General features: G+C 39.8%; 1 protein-coding gene across 1 annotated transcript; it reads left to right on the plus strand.

Annotated features, from left to right (window-relative positions):
• The first annotated feature begins 5,561 nt into the window (after window positions 1-5,561).
• On the plus strand, window positions 5,562-15,806 carry LOC133412741 (plastin-1-like). Its single transcript, XM_061696338.1, has 15 exons — window positions 5,562-5,631; window positions 6,168-6,328; window positions 6,419-6,548; window positions 7,060-7,192; window positions 7,573-7,654; window positions 8,299-8,464; window positions 9,298-9,440; window positions 9,625-9,717; window positions 9,968-10,163; window positions 10,246-10,324; window positions 11,583-11,697; window positions 11,793-11,926; window positions 13,101-13,224; window positions 14,633-14,766; window positions 15,668-15,806. The coding sequence occupies exons 1-15, from the start codon at window positions 5,562-5,564 to the stop codon at window positions 15,804-15,806; spliced, it is 1,899 nt and encodes a 632-aa protein (XP_061552322.1).
• Window positions 15,807-16,924: the final 1,118 nt, after the last annotated feature.

Here is a 16,924-nt window from a genome sequence, read left to right on the forward strand (position 1 = left end):
GCTTTAAAATGTTTGTATGTCACTGTATCACATTTTCCTTTTGACCGCCATCCTTCCCTCTTCCCTCAGACCAGCTTTGTTCTCTTCTTTTCCTTACCTTCCCACCCATCTTTCCTTCATAAACACCTGCCTTCCTTCCCCACAGGCCCGCTTTTTTCCTGACATCTTTCCTTCATAACGTCCCTTTAGTCCTTCTTACCTCCCTGCCTTCTTTCCCCTCAAACTTGCTTCGTTCCCAGCATCTTTTCATTCATGACCGTCTTCCTTCACTCCCTCCTTTCTTTCCTGTCGTACTTCCTTTCTTCCTTCCTTCCTGTGTCCTTCCCTCTTCTGTTCCTTCTTTCCTTTCTGCCTTTATTATCTTTCTTTAAAACTACTTTTATTCATTCTTTACTCCTGTACCTGGCAAAGACTGCTTTAGAATCCATTTTCTTTCATCTTGACAAAAATTATTTGAAAATGTGTAATTGTTAGGTCCATTTTTTTTAATTTAGCAATTTAGCCACTGTTTTAGCCAAAAATATGTAAAAGGGTATTTAGATTTTTTTTAAATTAGTTTTGTGGTGTAAAATTTGACAACATAATAAAGTTTGGTTTTCTGAAGAGGAGGATGAGGAAGTAGGAAGGTGTTAAGATATGCCATCACTGCCCCTTGGTGGTCAGGGTTGAACATTACAGCAATTATAGTTGTCTTCATAATTAAGGAAATTGTGAAATATATTCGGTTTTTTTGGGTCATAATTCAAATCAGCTCCTTGGTGTATTAAAACATGTCTGTAGCATACATTCGTCAAAATACAATTTTTTTAAAAGTATATTTACTGCTATGGTGAAATTGGCTCGCTTTAGGGGTGGATCTGTCTACGTGCAGTGCGCCAGCCTCAACCTTCCCCACATACTGCCGGGCCAATAAAATTAAAATCTGTGAACTGAATATTTCTGGCTCGTATATTAATAGAGATATTCCAATGCAGCCCAGTCATTAGTTCTGCTCAATTAATGGTGTATATCAAAAGATACGTTAAAATAAGGTATTAACATTCAAGAATACTGCCTGTATTTTTGTGAATATTAAAATAAAAAGAAAATTAATGCAACACAAATTCACTAACTAATATCCATCCATCCATTTTCCGTACCGCTTATCCTCACTAGATTTGCGGTTGTATAAATAATAATAACAATAAATGTCACTAAGTAACGTAATTAAAAATAATATAAATATAAATAAAATATATAATGACTTTGTTTTTATACTATGCAAATAACTCTCAAAATGTCGTACAAGTGCCACTCGAGGTACGTGGGCTCACTCTAGTGGTGTGTGAAATAATACAATACATTGGCTTCTAATCTTTAAGACATTTTTGGTTTACAACTTTTATTTAGCTCCAAATCTTAAACTTTTGAGAATTCGATTTTAATATAATTATTGAAGTACACATATTTATTTTCCTATATTGTTCCAACTGTATAATGTTACCATGGCTTACTATCATATTAAACATAGTTTTTCAAATATGGTAAATAACAGTTCCAAACTATTGGATGCACATTAGTTTTTGTCCAATTGTATCAAATTTTGCACCCAGTGAGTGCAAAAGTATGCAAATTAAAAACATTTACTCTTATACAATTCTCAATCATGCGCTTTGTGCACCAGGCTGCCAGTGAATAATGCAGCAGGCTTATTATACCAGGCCACAGTCTTCTTTGGCCTGCTGGTCTTCGTCCACTCCGCTGTTCTGGGATCAGCTGTTGTTGGTGGGCCACAGTAACCGGAGAGCACTTCCAACAAAAAGAGCTGATCATGTGTCCACGGGAGGCCGCATAAGAAACATGGAAGCGTTGGTGTGTTGGGAGGGAAAATGAAGGTATGAAAATTTATTTTTGTGTACATTTTAAAGCATGTGTGAGGTAGTTTGATTTTGAATAGTGGGAAAGAGGGTGATGTAACTGTGCGCTGGACTCTAAACCTTGGAGCCATTTTGAATGCAACCCCCCCCCCCCCCAATTAAGTTTTTATCCGTAATGGAATGTCACTGATCCAAGCAGGTGGGCCCAGATGTTATTAATAGAAAAGGAAGCTTTAGATTTGAATGTGTGTTAAAGTTTTCTTCAGCCTTCATTCCAAGGGTGTAGTTTTTTTTTTATTGGTTCTTAGTTTATTACAAGACATAGTATCTGTCATCACCTGCCAAGAGCCTTCTTCCTAAAGAATGGGGGAGGGGGGCTTTTTAGTTGTTATAAAGTCCTGCGAGGCCCATACTAAATTTCTGAAAAAATTGAGGTGAGAAGTTGTTATACTGTCGTGTTTTATGACAAGTCATCAAGCAATGACGAAAACTGAGTTTTCTAGCAATTTAGTGGCACCCATCTGTCTAGTGTACACTGTACACGCTTCAAGTTTGGTAGCAATCCAACAAACATTTTGCTAATTCAAACTGTCTTCAGGGGCTGGATTTAAAACAAATTATGGGGTGCACTACGGAACCATTGGCGAGTCGATCAGATAATCTGTCGTAGAAGTCTGCATTTGAAGGAGTTTTGGATATGGCAAAAATTAGCCTAAACTATTTGCTTCAAACCAAACTGGCTGACTTCCTGTGTCTTTTCTGGCATGGCTTATTGTCAAGTCAAGTTTATTTGGATAGCCCTTAATCACAAAAGAGTCTCAAAGGGCTTCACAGACTCACAGTTGGCAATGATTGACGACATCCCCTAATGTAAACCCACCCCAATCGGGAAGGAAAAACTCAAAACCGCAACTAGAACTTTGTTGTAATCGACTCATGAAAGACATGCCAAATTTTATGGCGCCGATAAAACTGACTTCAGTGGCTGACTTTTCCCATCCGTTTAGTATGCAGAACCCCTGGGAATTGCAAAAATTAGCCTACAATGGCAACGTTTAGCCAAAATGGCTGACTTCTTTGCAAGGATGGTTCCTTGAGACTTTTGGGCAATAAGCTGAGGTGTTAAATGTTAACCGTGTTGCCTACGCCCATCCCAGGGTCCAAACAGGCCAAAGGTCGTCTCCTCCAGAGTGATAAGCTGCTCTCCAGCTTCCTGCCTCGTCTGCGGAGCACAAAACGCCGACTATCGGGTCCGCTCTGGTGGTGGACAGGTGGGGGCCTTTTGATTTCCAGCTGAACTCTCAAGGTAACAACTTGTCTTTTTTATTTTTTTGGTGAGGGTATCATACAGTATAGAGGAGTACAGGGGTGGTGGGCAAGCATTTGTGTTATCAAGAGGCCTGTAATAATTGTTGCATTCATGTAGCCCTTTTGTCATGAAATTGGTAAGAAAGAGTTCCAAGTCCGACCTCCGGCAGAACAGCAAAAATCTATAGACCTGTTCTGCACGTCCGTTGTTGAGGCAGCGGACCGGGGCTGTGGCTGTATGGTGGTCGGTGCCTGTCGTTGGGGAAATCCCCGACCCTGTTGGTGGACATCAGCGATAAGATGCCGTCAAGCTGAAGAAGGAGTCCTACCTGGCTTTTTTGGCCTGTCGGACTCCAGAGGCAGCTGATGGGTACCGGCGGGCCAAGGTGGAACGCAGCTTTGGTGGTCGCTCGGTGGCAGGGCCCTGGGGGTGGATGAGATCCGCTCGGAGTTCCTGAAGGCTCTGGATGTTGTAGGGCTGTCCTGGTGGACACGCCTCTGCAACATCGCGTGGACATTGGGGACAGTGCCTCTGGATTGGCAGAGTGGGTTAGTGGACCTAGTGGTCCCCCTTTTTAAGAAGGGGGGCCGAAGGGTGTGCTCCAATTATAGGGGGATCACACTCTTCAGCCTCCCTGGTAAGGTCTAGTCAGAGGTTCTGGAGAGGAGGGTGCGTCGGGAAGTCGGATCTCAGATTCAGGAGGAGCAGTGTGGTTTTGATCCTGGCTATAGAACAGTGGACCAGCTCTACACCCTCAGCAGAGTCCTCAAGGTTTCATGGGAATGCATCCAACCAGTCTACATGTGCTTTGTGGACTTGGAGAAGGCGTTCGACCGTGTCCTTCGGGGAGTTCTATGGGGGGTGCATCGGGAGTATGGGGTACCGGACCCTTTGATTAGGGGTGGTCGGTCTCTGTACGACCGGTGTCAGAGCTTTGTCCGCATTGCCGGCATTAAGTCGGATTCATTTCCAGTGAATGTTGGACTCCGCCAATGCTGCCCTTTGTCACTGATTCTGTACATTACCTTTATGGACAGAATTTCTAGGCACACCCGAGGTGTTGGGGGGGTCCGGTTTGGTGGCCTCAGTATTGCATCTCTGCTTTTTGAAGATGATGTGGTTCTGTTGGCTTCATCAAGCCGTGATCTCCGACTCTCACTGGAGCAGTTCACAGCCGAGTGTGAAGCGGCTGGGATGAGAATCAGCACCTCCAAATCTGAGACCATGGTCCTCAGTCGGAAAAGGGTGGTGTGCACTCTCCGAGTCGTGGATGAGATCCTGCCCCAAGTGGAGGAGTTCAAGTATCTTCGGGTCTTGTTCACGAGTGAGGGAAGAATGGAACGTGAGATCGACAGCCGGCTCGCTGCAGCGTCTGCAGTAATACGGACTATGTATCGGTCTGTCGTGGTGAAGAAGGATCTGGGCCGAAAGGCGAAGCTCTCGATTTACCGGTCGATCTACGTTCCTACCCTCACCTATGTTCACGGGCTGTGGGTCGTGACCGAAAGAACAAGATCGCAGATACAGGCGGTCAAAATGAGTTTCCTCCGCAGGGTGTGCGGGCTCTCCCTTAGAGATAGGGTGAGAAGTTCGGTCATCTGGGCGGGGCTCAAAGTTGAGCCGCTGCTCCTCCACATTGAGAGGAGCCAGATGAGGTGGCTCGGGCATCTGGTTAGGATGCCCCCTGGACGCCTCCCTGGTGAGGTGTTCCGGGCACATCCCACCGGGAGGAGGCCCCAGGGTCGACTCAGGACACGCTGGAGAGACTATTTCTCTTGGCTGGCTTGGGAATGCCTCGATATCCCCCCAGAAGAGCTCGGCAAAGTGGCTGAGGAGAGGGAAGTCTGGGCTTCCCTGCTTGAGCTGCTGCCCCTGTGACCTGACCTCAGATAAGCGGAAGAAAATGGATGGATGATAATAATTATGAAATTTTTATTGATTATAAATATGGGTGACTCATTGAATTATTTAAACAAACAATTCAACAAATTTTTTAGACAAAGATATTTAGTCCAAGGTAAAGCATGAACCTCGTTGATTTTGAAGGATATTTGACTCCATGCAAAAAGGGGTAGCTGTTATGTTAGTGACTTCCAGTTATAGTGCTGACTTTATCCCCTTATACTTACAGCATTTTTTTATGGCCAGGTTTATGATACTGAGCTGCTGAGTTAAAGGTGAGCGTTTGCTGCAAGAATCCTATTTAGCCACTGTAAGGTGATGCAGTGTGTGTGTGTGTGTGTGTGTGTGTGTGCGCGCGTGCGTGCGTGTGTGCTTGTGCGTGCGTGTGTGTGTGTTTGTGTGTGTGTGTGTGCGCGTGCGTGCTTGTGCGTGTGTGTGTGTGTGTGTGTGTGTGTGTGTGTGCGCGCGCACGCGTGCGTGCTTTTAAGGCCGCCATGGACAAACACGTTACCCACATTTCTAGGGAGGACCTAGAAGAGCTCCGAGAGGCATTCAATAAAATTGGTCAGTTCACACATGCACATTTACACAACTTTTATAGCCAGCCATAAAGTCAAGACTCAGGGGTTTTTTTTTTTTTTTTTTTTTTTTTTTTATTGCTCGCTTGGCGTGTGGAGTGTGTGTACTTTCAATGCAAATCACTGCAGATAAGTTAATCATCAATATTACATTAGGCCACGTATGCCCTCAATCCATGAATGTGTGAATTATTTTTTGTATGGAGTAATCATTTTACTCATCAGGCAACAAATAATGTCAGTAATTTGACATAAAATAGATAAATTGCTGCTTAAAGTCACAAGTACACATTTTAAATAGTGTGTGTGTTTTTGTGTCTGTGATGGTTTATGTGCGGATTTGTGTGCGCGTGTATATGTGTGTGTCTCCTTATTTGTGTGTGTGTGTGTGTGTGTGTGTGCGCGCATTTGTGCATGTATCTGTATGTGCGGATGTACATGTGTCTGTTTGTGTATGTTTGTCTGTGTGTTTCTTTGTGCATCTGTGTGTGTGTTGGTGTGCATGTGTGCTTATATCTTTAGACATCGACAACAGCGGCTATGTGAGCAACTTTGAGCTCCAGGAGCTGTTCCGCGAGGCCAGCTTCTCCCTGCCCGGATACCAAGTTCGGCAGATTGTGGAGACCTTCGTGGCCGGTGACACCAACAAGGATGAGAAGATCAGCTTTGAGGAGTTTGTTTCCGTGAGCTCACAACCCCAAAGACGATACACGTTCGAACACTCTGGCTAAGTTTTACTACACACACGCGTGCTTTTTTTTTTCTTTTTTTAGATCTATCAGGAGCTGAAAAGCAAGAAGTTTAGCGAGACCTTCCGCAAATCCATCACCAGGAGGGATGGCATCCGGTCCTTCGGAGGGATGTCAGGAATCTCAAGCGTCGGGACACAACACTCCTACTCGGGTGCGATAATACTGCAAACTGCATGTGAATAAACAGAACAATGGCAGACTTTCCATATTATTCTGTAATTAATGTGATATATTAACAACTAACCAATAGGATGAGATGTGAGAGGACTGAAAAGGGCAGGGCAGGATGTGGGAAATAAGCAAGTGCTACTTATTGGTGAATGAACACCGTAAACGCATGCATGTTAGTCAACTGGTGTACGGAGTTGATGAGCCGGCACGTTGAAGGAGGGCGGGCCGCAAGCGCGGCCAAGCCAGTGAGCCCGTCCTGCGGGGGACCTCGTCAGGGGAACGCCACCCACTCCGCAGGAGCCAGGGCGAACCCCCAGCCCAACCAAAATGCCCGACCAGTCCCAAAGGGAGGGGCAAGGGTATCAGAATCTCATTACTCTAGCGGAAAAAATCAAAATAAGAACACGTATAATCATTATTTACTAGTTGTCCGCAAACCACCAGTTGAGAATCACTGATTTAATGTGTGTGTGTTGTGTTTTTGTGTGTAGATGAGGAGAAGGTGGCTTTTGTCAACTGGATCAACAAAGCATTGGCCAAGGATCCTGACTGCCGCCACCTGCTGCCCATGAACCCTGACGACGAAAGCCTCTTCACCTCTGTCCGCGATGGCATCCTCCTGTGGTAAGTTACATAATGTATATACTGTACTGTCTACACAGTGAACCCTTGCTATTTGTAGGGATTAAGGACCAAGACCCGACGTGAATATAAAAAATATGCGAATAATTGATGCCCCAAAAATATATGGTCGTTGTTGTCGAGGAAGTATTGTTGAAGTGATACATCTCAACTGAGAGACCTAAGATCTTTGTATATCGGGGAGGAGCTAAGTATAGCCTGGGTTGTTAGCGGAAGTTATGGAAAGTTTGTTTTTCAATCAATCAACTTTTCAACTTTTTTTGTAGGTGCTTTTACATATATATATATATATATATATATATATATATATATATATATATATATATATATATATATACTGTACTTTCTGTTCTCCCTCGCAGCAAAATGATCAATCTCTCCCAGCCCGACACCATCGATGAGAGAGTCATCAACACCCGGAAGCTCACTACGTTCACAATGACTGTGAGTGCCTGAAAACACACATTGTTATGACAATCTGTTGCCACCAAAGTGCAAAGTTATCTTTTTATGAACGTCAACCAAGACAATAACTGTGATTGAGGCTGTCCCGGAGATAAAGCTGCCGTTGATTATATTTGGACTTTGCAGAAGAGCCTGTACACTAGAATATTGACCCTTGTGCAGTGGAACTCATTTCATAACAAATTTTAAAAACAAAATAAAATTAAAAAACATATGCGTATGACAATGCATTTGTACATGTGTGTATTTCTCAACATTTTTACAAAAATAAAATATCACTACATTATGATCCTAAAATCTTTTCATTTAAAAAAAATACATGCATGTAAAATTAACACATTTAAATGTATAATAGTAATTTACAATCACCAGTAGTTTTAGATAAACTATTTGAAAGAATTATTCAACAACAACAAAAATGCTGAAAAAAGTGCAATCCAATGACGTGCTAAGCACTAAACCCTCAACATGAAATAAATATGCATTTAGACAAAGAAAATAAAAGGGATTTTTTTTCTTTTCCATTTGTTGGAATATTAAATACATTTTAAATTTGACCGGAAACGTAACATGAGGGTTAAAAGGTCTGTTTTGATTTTATTTTCTTGGGGGCACATTTTTAGGAAAATCTTGTCCTGGCGCTGAACTCAGCCTCGGCCATCGGCTGCACGGTGGTGAACATCGACGCTCTTAATCTGATGGTTGGGAAACCTCATCTGGTGCTGGGGTTATTCTGGCAGATTATCAAAGTGGGCCTCTTTGCTGATATAGAAATCAGACGGAATGAAGGTCAGCGCATGCACTCACAAAAAAGCATTTTTTTTTTATACATTGTCATTTGTAACACCTATTTATACTGTTACCGTTTTATATTGTTAATCCTTTAGTTCAAATGAAATAGTTTTTTAAATTACAAATGCCTTGTTTTGCTAAAAATATTTTTTTTGAACAGAAGTGAAATAAAACAAAATAAATTGTTACTAAAATAAATGAAATAAAAACAAATGTTTTTAGTAAAACAGCAAAATAATTTACTAAAATGTATATATTTTAATTAATCAATTAAATTATATGAATACAATTATCTGTTATAAAGAAACTAAAATATAATACTGGTTTTACTAAATTAAAAATAATTCTGAATGAAATAAAATGACAAAAAATGTGCTTTATCAAATAAAATGTACAATTACTGAAGTAGCATAAACTTAAAATGTCACGACAATCTGTTTTTTTCGACAAAAAAAGTAGAATATTTAAAATCCGTATTTTCCATATTAATTCATATTCATACAATGCAATCCAATAACTATTTTACTAAAATAAAATAAAAATAATGCAATGTAATATGTTTGAATTAAAATAAAATACATTAAAAAAAATAAAATTACACATTTTTAAATCAAATATTTTTCTACTAAAATAAAATAAGAAAATATTACTTTTTTTTTTTTCCCCTTTCCAGATCCATTGTTATATTTTAAATACATCTGTTGTGGAGTGATAATTGTATCCAATTTTGCAGTATTGCACCGCCCTCTGGCTAATGTGTGCCTGCCTATAAAACCTTTATTCAACCTTAAACGCAGTACAATGAGCCGTGCTTGTGTGTGTGTTTGCAGGCATGATTTGCCTCCTGACCGAGGGAGAGAGTCTGGACCACCTGATGTCTCTCTCTCCCGAGCAGTTGTTGCTACGCTGGGTCAACTACCATTTGCAAAACGCCGGCACCAAGAGCATCAGCAACTTCAGCGAGGACATCAAGGTCCTTCTGACAATACACAAACACTTGAACAGTTGGAAATGTGCATTTGAAGGTTTAGAGAAGGTCATGTTACGTTAACCTGTAAAAGTTATCGTACATTTTAGAGTCATCCTGAAATTTTACCCGAAATACCCAACATACTTTCTGTATACGGACGTTATCACTGAGCCTACTTGTTCTGCAGGACTCTCGCGCTTACTTCCACCTCCTGGACCAGATTGCTCCCCGTGGGGAGCACGACTACAGGAGCGTCAAAATCGACATGAGCGGCCTTAATGTGAGTCATTTTAGTGGAACTGTGATACAAATATGGCCTGTGACCAAAGGATCGGGGGTTCGATTTCCCAGGCTGGCACAGGCGAGGTCCTAGTTCCTCTCTGTGTGAAAAATAATTTTCTTCTTACTTTTTTTCCAAGTTATTAGCTGTCGCTTGTTAAATTTTTGCTTCGTTGCAAGACAAAATGTGAGTTAAGAGCTAGCTGTAGATACGCCGCACCAGTGAAGTGTCCCATCATTTGTCTTTGAAGGATCGGGACCTGAACCGGAGGGCGGAGCTGATGCTGCAGCAGGCGTCGCGTCTGGACTGCCGGCAGTTCGTGACAGCGCACGACGTCACCTCGGGCAACAGCAAGCTCAATTTAGCGTTTGTGGCCAACCTGTTCAACACGCACCCGGCCCTGGAGAGGGGGCATGTCAATGGCTTGGAGGCCGCCCAACTGGAGCGTAAGGCCACCGGACTCTTTGACATTCTACTCGATTAATAAGGGAACGTGCGGGTGACGGCGGGAATGTCCTGTCTTTACAGCCGAGAGCCGCGAAGAGAAAACCTTCCGCAACTGGATCAACTCCTTGGGTGTGAATCCGTACGTGAACCACATGTACCAGTAAGTCAGATCACAAAATGTGTACCCGCTTCCACCAGAGTGTCTCCAGCCTTCTATACAGCCATTTTAAAATTATATTTATACACTGTAGACTTGAAACCAGAGATTTACATACATGTGTATATATATATATATATATATATATATATATATATATATAAACACATGCTTTTTTTTTTCCTCACTGTCTGACATGAAATCAGACTGGATTTTTTTTCCTGTTTAGGTCAATTAGGATTACCAAAATTATTTCTAGTTTCTAAATGCCAGAATAATTAGAGAAGGTTGGTTATAGATAATTTTTAATTACTTTCTTCAAAGTCAGAAGTTTACATACGGTAAGAATACCATGCCTTTAAACAATTTGGGAATGATAACAGTCTTTGGAAGCTTATGATTTTCATCCATTCTTATATAGTTTATTGATACCATACCAGTTAATTAGAGACACGCCTGTAGATTTATTTGAAGGCACACCTGAAACATTGCTTCTTTGTGTAACATTATGGAAATAAAATCAAAAGAAATCCGCCAAGATAGGAGGAGAATGGTGGACTTGCACACGTTTGGTTCAATCTTGGCTGCAATTTCCAGATGCCTGAAAGTGTCACCTTTGTCTGATTAAACAATTATATGCAAGCATAAACACCATGGGAATGTCCAGCCATCATCCTGCTCATGAAAGAGATGGGTCCTGTGTCCCAGATATGAACGTCTTTTAGTCCGAAAAATGCATATCAACCCAATAACAAAAGCTAAAGACCTTGTGAAAATGCTGGCTGAAGCCAATAAGGTGATACGATTAAGGCCAGATGTGTGTGTGTGTGTGTGTGTGTGTGTGCTTGCGCGTGTGTGTATATATATATATATATATATATATATATATGTATATATTTCATTTTTATTTAATTGCATCTTCCAAAATAAATCTATGCATGTACAAAATGATTTTTTAAATGTATTGTACTAATACTTGATTTAATTACACTAATAAAAAATATATTTCCTTGTTTTTTTTATTTGCACCCGCCAAATGACACAGCAAAATGAATCTGTGCCATATTTGTCAATAATGTCTTCATTTATTTTTGTAACTTTTCATTTTATTGCACCCTCCAAAATAAATCCATACCATAACTGTAAAAAAATCAGCATCATAAAAATTCAAACAAAAGAATTATTTTATCATAAAAATAAAAACTATTAAAATACATGTTTACATAAATGTAATGATGCTAAATTTCTATTTTTATTTCAGCGATCTGTGCGACGGTTTGGTGATCCTGCAGCTCTACGAGAAGGTGAACGTTCCCGTCAACTGGAAGAAAGTCAACCAGCCGCCGTACCCCACCTTGGGGGCTAATATGAAGAAGGTTTGATTCGTGACAGCGCCATTGTGATGGGACCGAATCAAATTGAATTCAAAACACGGCGTTGACTTTTTTTTTTTTTTTTTTTTGTCACACAGCTGGAGAACTGCAACTACGCCGTGGGCCTGGGCAGAAACATGGCCCACTTCTCCCTCGTCGGCATTGGCGGCGAGAACCTGAACGAGGGAAGCCCCATGCACACCTTGGCGCTGGTGTGGCAACTAATGAGGAGGTGTGTTGTGACTTTTCACGAATTGTAACACTGACATCCTGTATTGTGGGAGGTTGAATTGCGTTGAAAGTCTTGAATGGTTTGCCTGGAGGGCCTTTTACATGCCACTGGTTTTAATGGGACATTTTTAAGAATACAGCTCATATATTTTTAGACTTTTTTTTAAATTGTCCTAATTGTTATGAAATAAAATAATTGTAACTACACATTTCAATGAGATGATATATTTGTATATAAATGTAAAAATATTTAAAATATTTTCAATATATTTATAAACGACTGCTATGTCTGTAACAGTAATTGATTTAAAATATATCTATTTTCATTGCACAATTTTTTAATGAAATACAATGATTTAAAACCATTCTATATATAATTTAACAATGTTACCTACTGTATATTATAATTTTAAAAATACATTTATAGATACAGTAACTGCATATTTTATTTAATTTAGTTGATTGTGCTAATTTTAATTTAAAAAATGTTTCAAATAATTTTAACTGTACTATGTCGAAGGAAAAATGTGAACCCTTAGAGTAGACAACAGATAGGACAAGCACTTTGCGAAAAATGAAAATTACAATTGAAGAAAAAATTGCATGGAAGGAGATGACGTGCGAATACAATCCGGTTGGTGGCTTTTAAGTGATGCCTTTCTATTTTTCTCAAGCTCGGTCATACATAGTCTAGAGTCATGAACAGAGAGTTGTCTTCTGTCTTATGCAGTTAGTGCCCCCTCAACCCAGACATTCAAATATATATATATATATATATATATATTCATAATTCTTAAATTGTTTCGAAATGACTGCCATGTTTTAACAACAACAAAAAGAAACGTGCAAGTGTACTCATTTTAATAACATGAAAAAAATAATTATTCCAGTACTGTATTTATATGTACAATGTAGTTTTTCCCAATATTCACAATTGAAATGAAAAACTGAAACGCATCCCCCAAACAGACTGATGAAATAAATCTGTATGATAGCTGTCAAAAATTGATTCCTTTTTAAAATGTATTGTACTGTTTATGATTGTAATAAAAATTACAAATAAATGTAGTTACAGTATAATATTTGATTAATATAAGTAAATAACAGCTACCGGTAGGTGTGCTTGAAGGCTGATGGTTTTTGACAACGCAGGTGGCCTCTTGTCGTGCTCGCAGGTACACAATGCTGGTGTTATCAGACCTTGGCGATGGCGAGAAGGTGGGAGAGCAGATCATTCTTAACTGGGTCAACACCACCCTGAGCCAAAACCGTAAAGATTCGCACATCAGCAGCTTCAAGGTGAATGTGTGTGTGTGAGTACACCTGTCTAATATACAAGTACCATATTTTGACGACCATAAGGCGCACTTAAAAGTCTTACAATTTTCTCCAAAATGGACGGGGCGCCTTATAATGCGGCACGCCTTATGTGTGCACCGAGTTCCAACATCTATAAATGTTGTTGTGTGATGAGTGCTACGCTCGACTTTTAATTTTTTTATTTTTTTAGCATTTCCTGCCGACACGCTGTTTACACAGAGGAAAAGCGGACGTGGCTGAGGACAGGGGAAGGACGCTAAAGCCACGCCCCCATTAGGGATATAGCGCCTAGGTGTTTATTTTTTTGTAATTCATTTTTAAATTATTATTTTGATTTTTTTTTTTTTTTTTACCGCTTTGCTGACTGGGAGCATTTCCGGGGTGCGCATTGTGCAAAACATCGGTTTGGCTAAGGACCCCCGAGCACACGCGAGAGAATTCAAGATTAACGAATACATGGTTTGCAAGTGGAGGAAGCAGGAAAACGAGCTTCGCCAAGTCAAGAAGACGAAGCTGAGATTTCGCGGAAAAAAAAGAAAAAGAAAACGCAGAAACAAGGTGAGGTGGCCAGAGTTGCAAGACCAACTCGAGCAATGGATTAATGAGCAAAGAATAACTCGGGGTTTGCCATCATTCCGGGAGGCTTGACGAACCGCTGGACATCCGTGTAAACAGGGCGTTCAAAGTGAAGTTGCGAGCGGCGTGGAAGCGATGGATGACAGATGGCGAACACAGCTTTACTAAGACTAAGAGTTACGCCACCATTTGTAAGTGGATTGTGGATGCTGGGCTAACGTGTCCGCTTGCACTGTTGTTCGAGCTTTCGCACGGCAACGAGACTGACTCGAACCTGGCGTGTTTGATTGAGAACTTGCCCAGCTGTTCATTTCGGATACAGAACATGAGGACTTTGATGGATTTGTGGATGAGGATTGATCAAAAAATAACTTGAGTACATTGTTAAATACTTCAATAAAGTACAACCGAACTCAGTTTTGCTCCCGCTGCCTTTTTAAAAACATTGTTTTAGTGTGCATGCATGCTACCATATGTTTTAAGATAGCGTATATTTTACCATACCTGCGCCCAATAATACGGTGCGCCTTATGTATGTGTTCGAAACAGAAATATCCCCCGTAACTGAGACTGCGCCTTTTAATACAGTGTGCCCTATGGTCGTGAAAATACGGTACATTTAACCCCTACATACAGAATTTGTGGTTCACTATTTGCACATTGGTATGTTCACAGATTTTTTTCAAATTGTATTTATTTATTTTTAAAACCTATCCTGTTATTCGATAAAAAGCTTATTCTGTTACTGTACTTAACAGTGGTGCTAATATGTGCTCATATGTTCCTTTTAAATCTGTTTGTGTTTCCGCAGGACCTCCACATCAGCACCAGCCTGCCAGTGATTGACCTGATCGACGCCATCGCTCCCGGCACCGTCAAGTGGGACATGGTGACAAGACCGGAGAGAAGCGTGATGAAGACTGCCGACAAACTCAACAACGCCAAGTAAACGCTCAGCACTGAGCACAGTGGATTTACCATGGGTGGACTCAAATCGCCAATTTGAGGACTTGGGACTTGCTTTACTAAAACCTATGAAAGACTTGACCTTACTTTGACTTGGTATTCATGAGACTCGAATTGACTTAGATTCGGACGACATGACACACCAGTTGAAAATCTGCATTTTCAATATATCGTGCCATTTTATTAATTTTTTTTTTTAAGGAAAAGTTATTTACTTTATTTATTTATGTATTTTTGGGCAAACCATTGAAAAGACTCATTGCAAATTCATTTGTCCAGCTAACTACCGGTAGTATGTTGTGACTGCAAAATGTAATGATTTGACTTAGAACTTGCTTAAGCCAAGTCATGACATGACTCCACTTGCTTGAAATTTAGTGGGGACTCGACTATGCCTATTGGTTAAGCCTTGAGACTTACCGTACTTTTTACCATTGTTGGGAATATTACTTTGGAAATGTGGTTGGTTGCAATTACAAGTTACCCTGTTGAAAATCTTAACAGTAGTGTAACTATTTAAAAACCATTTGAAACCCACCATACCCTGTTGACCTATTGACAGATATCCACAATTTAGACAATATTCCTTCATAGGACAAACCACATAAGTGAATGTATAAGTGAAGAATTTATAAAGATGAAACTGTTCAGAAGCTATATTCATTAGCACAGCAAGAGGCATTTGTAGTTGATAAAATGCATTAAATTTGAAAAAAAAATATAGCCATATGCCGACCTGAGTACGTTACATTCGACCAGTTTGCACATGCAGAATCACAGGAAACTATATGAATCTGATTATTGCAGGGAATTGGTGTGTGACTTATTTGCATCGCCGGTATTTCTCGCCAAGTCATCCTGTATCCTCTCCTATTTCTAGATATGCGATCTCATTGGCCCGGAAGATCGGCGCTCGTGTCTACGCTCTGCCTGATGACTTGGTGGAGGTGAATCCGAAGATGGTGTTGACGCTGTTCGCCTGCCTCATGGGCCATGGTTTGAAAAAGGCCCATCGCTAAACCGCCCCCCCAAATCACAAATGTTTTTGCATTATTTGCTTGATTCCTCATTCATAGTCTTTTGAAAAATGATCATGCCTCCTTCATATAAAAACTGCATTTTTATTTCCTGTGATTGTCCCCCGCCTCGCCCCGGTATTTTAATTGGTCATTGGAATGGATGAGATAAAACCAAAATGATTGAATTTTTCACTGTGAAGCTTTATGTCATTAAATGTGGTAGACTGAACATGGTTACTAGCAAATAAAAACATTAATATACTAAGGTGCTACGTGAGTTGTGACTGATTGCACTGGAGTCATTGTCAAGGAAATTCAAGGAATTGGGGCCGAAGTTCTGTCTGTGTAATGTGATTTTTGTCATGAGAGGCAGTCAAAAAGTCATGAGCCCAATTTAATTTATCCATCCATCCATTTATTTTCACTTATCCGGGCAGTATACAGTATAATAAGGTTTATTGTTGGGTTTTGTGCTAAAAGAACAGATGCATTTTTTTCCCCATTTCAAACAACCTAACTAACATTAAAACATGAAAAATTAAAAAAGTAATTATGGGAAAAAATTATTTAATCCTAGAAGAATAAATACATCAAAATCATTAATTGTAGAAAAAAATATTTAATAGATGGCAAAAAAAATTGAGTATAGAAAAACTTTAATCAAATGTATTCAATAAAATAAATATGATTTATATACAAATCTGATTACAGTACACATTTGAAATAGATATAATTTCAAATAATTTAGCATAAAATAGTTAAAATATAAAAATTAAAGTATGTATGTAAAGTATATATCCAAAAATAAAAAATGACTTCATTATATGAAAATGAAAAATGGTAAATAAAAACGAATAAATGATCAATTATTTATAATCAATTATAAAGAAAATCAGTAAAAAGGATTACATTATACTATAAGTAAAACTATCAGTGCAAAGAATGACTCGCTCTTAGACACATTTTCAGAAATGGGGATATAATTCAAGATTTACTTGGTTTAATTTAACACTTGACGGTTGGGCAGGCACGCCATAGACCCGTCTATTTGCATACAAATGTTTACAAAAAATGCTGGCTGCGAGCTTTTCGGCCCTCGGTACTTTCCGTACCACCAA

Source organism: Phycodurus eques, chromosome 14 (assembly GCF_024500275.1).
Source record: "Phycodurus eques isolate BA_2022a chromosome 14, UOR_Pequ_1.1, whole genome shotgun sequence".
In the NCBI taxonomy this organism is placed as follows: domain Eukaryota; kingdom Metazoa; phylum Chordata; class Actinopteri; order Syngnathiformes; family Syngnathidae; genus Phycodurus; species Phycodurus eques.

Excerpts from the sequence above, each read along its gene's own strand:
- LOC133412741 (XM_061696338.1), top strand. The coding sequence starts at position 5,562 with ATGGACAAACACGTTACCCACATTTCTAGGGAGGACCTAGAAGAGCTC. Across the intron at positions 5,632-6,167 it reads AGAGGCATTCAATAAAATTG|ACATCGACAACAGCGGCTAT; the intron begins GTCAGTTCACAC and ends TTATATCTTTAG. Across the intron at positions 7,655-8,298 it reads TCACTACGTTCACAATGACT|GAAAATCTTGTCCTGGCGCT; the intron begins GTGAGTGCCTGA and ends GCACATTTTTAG.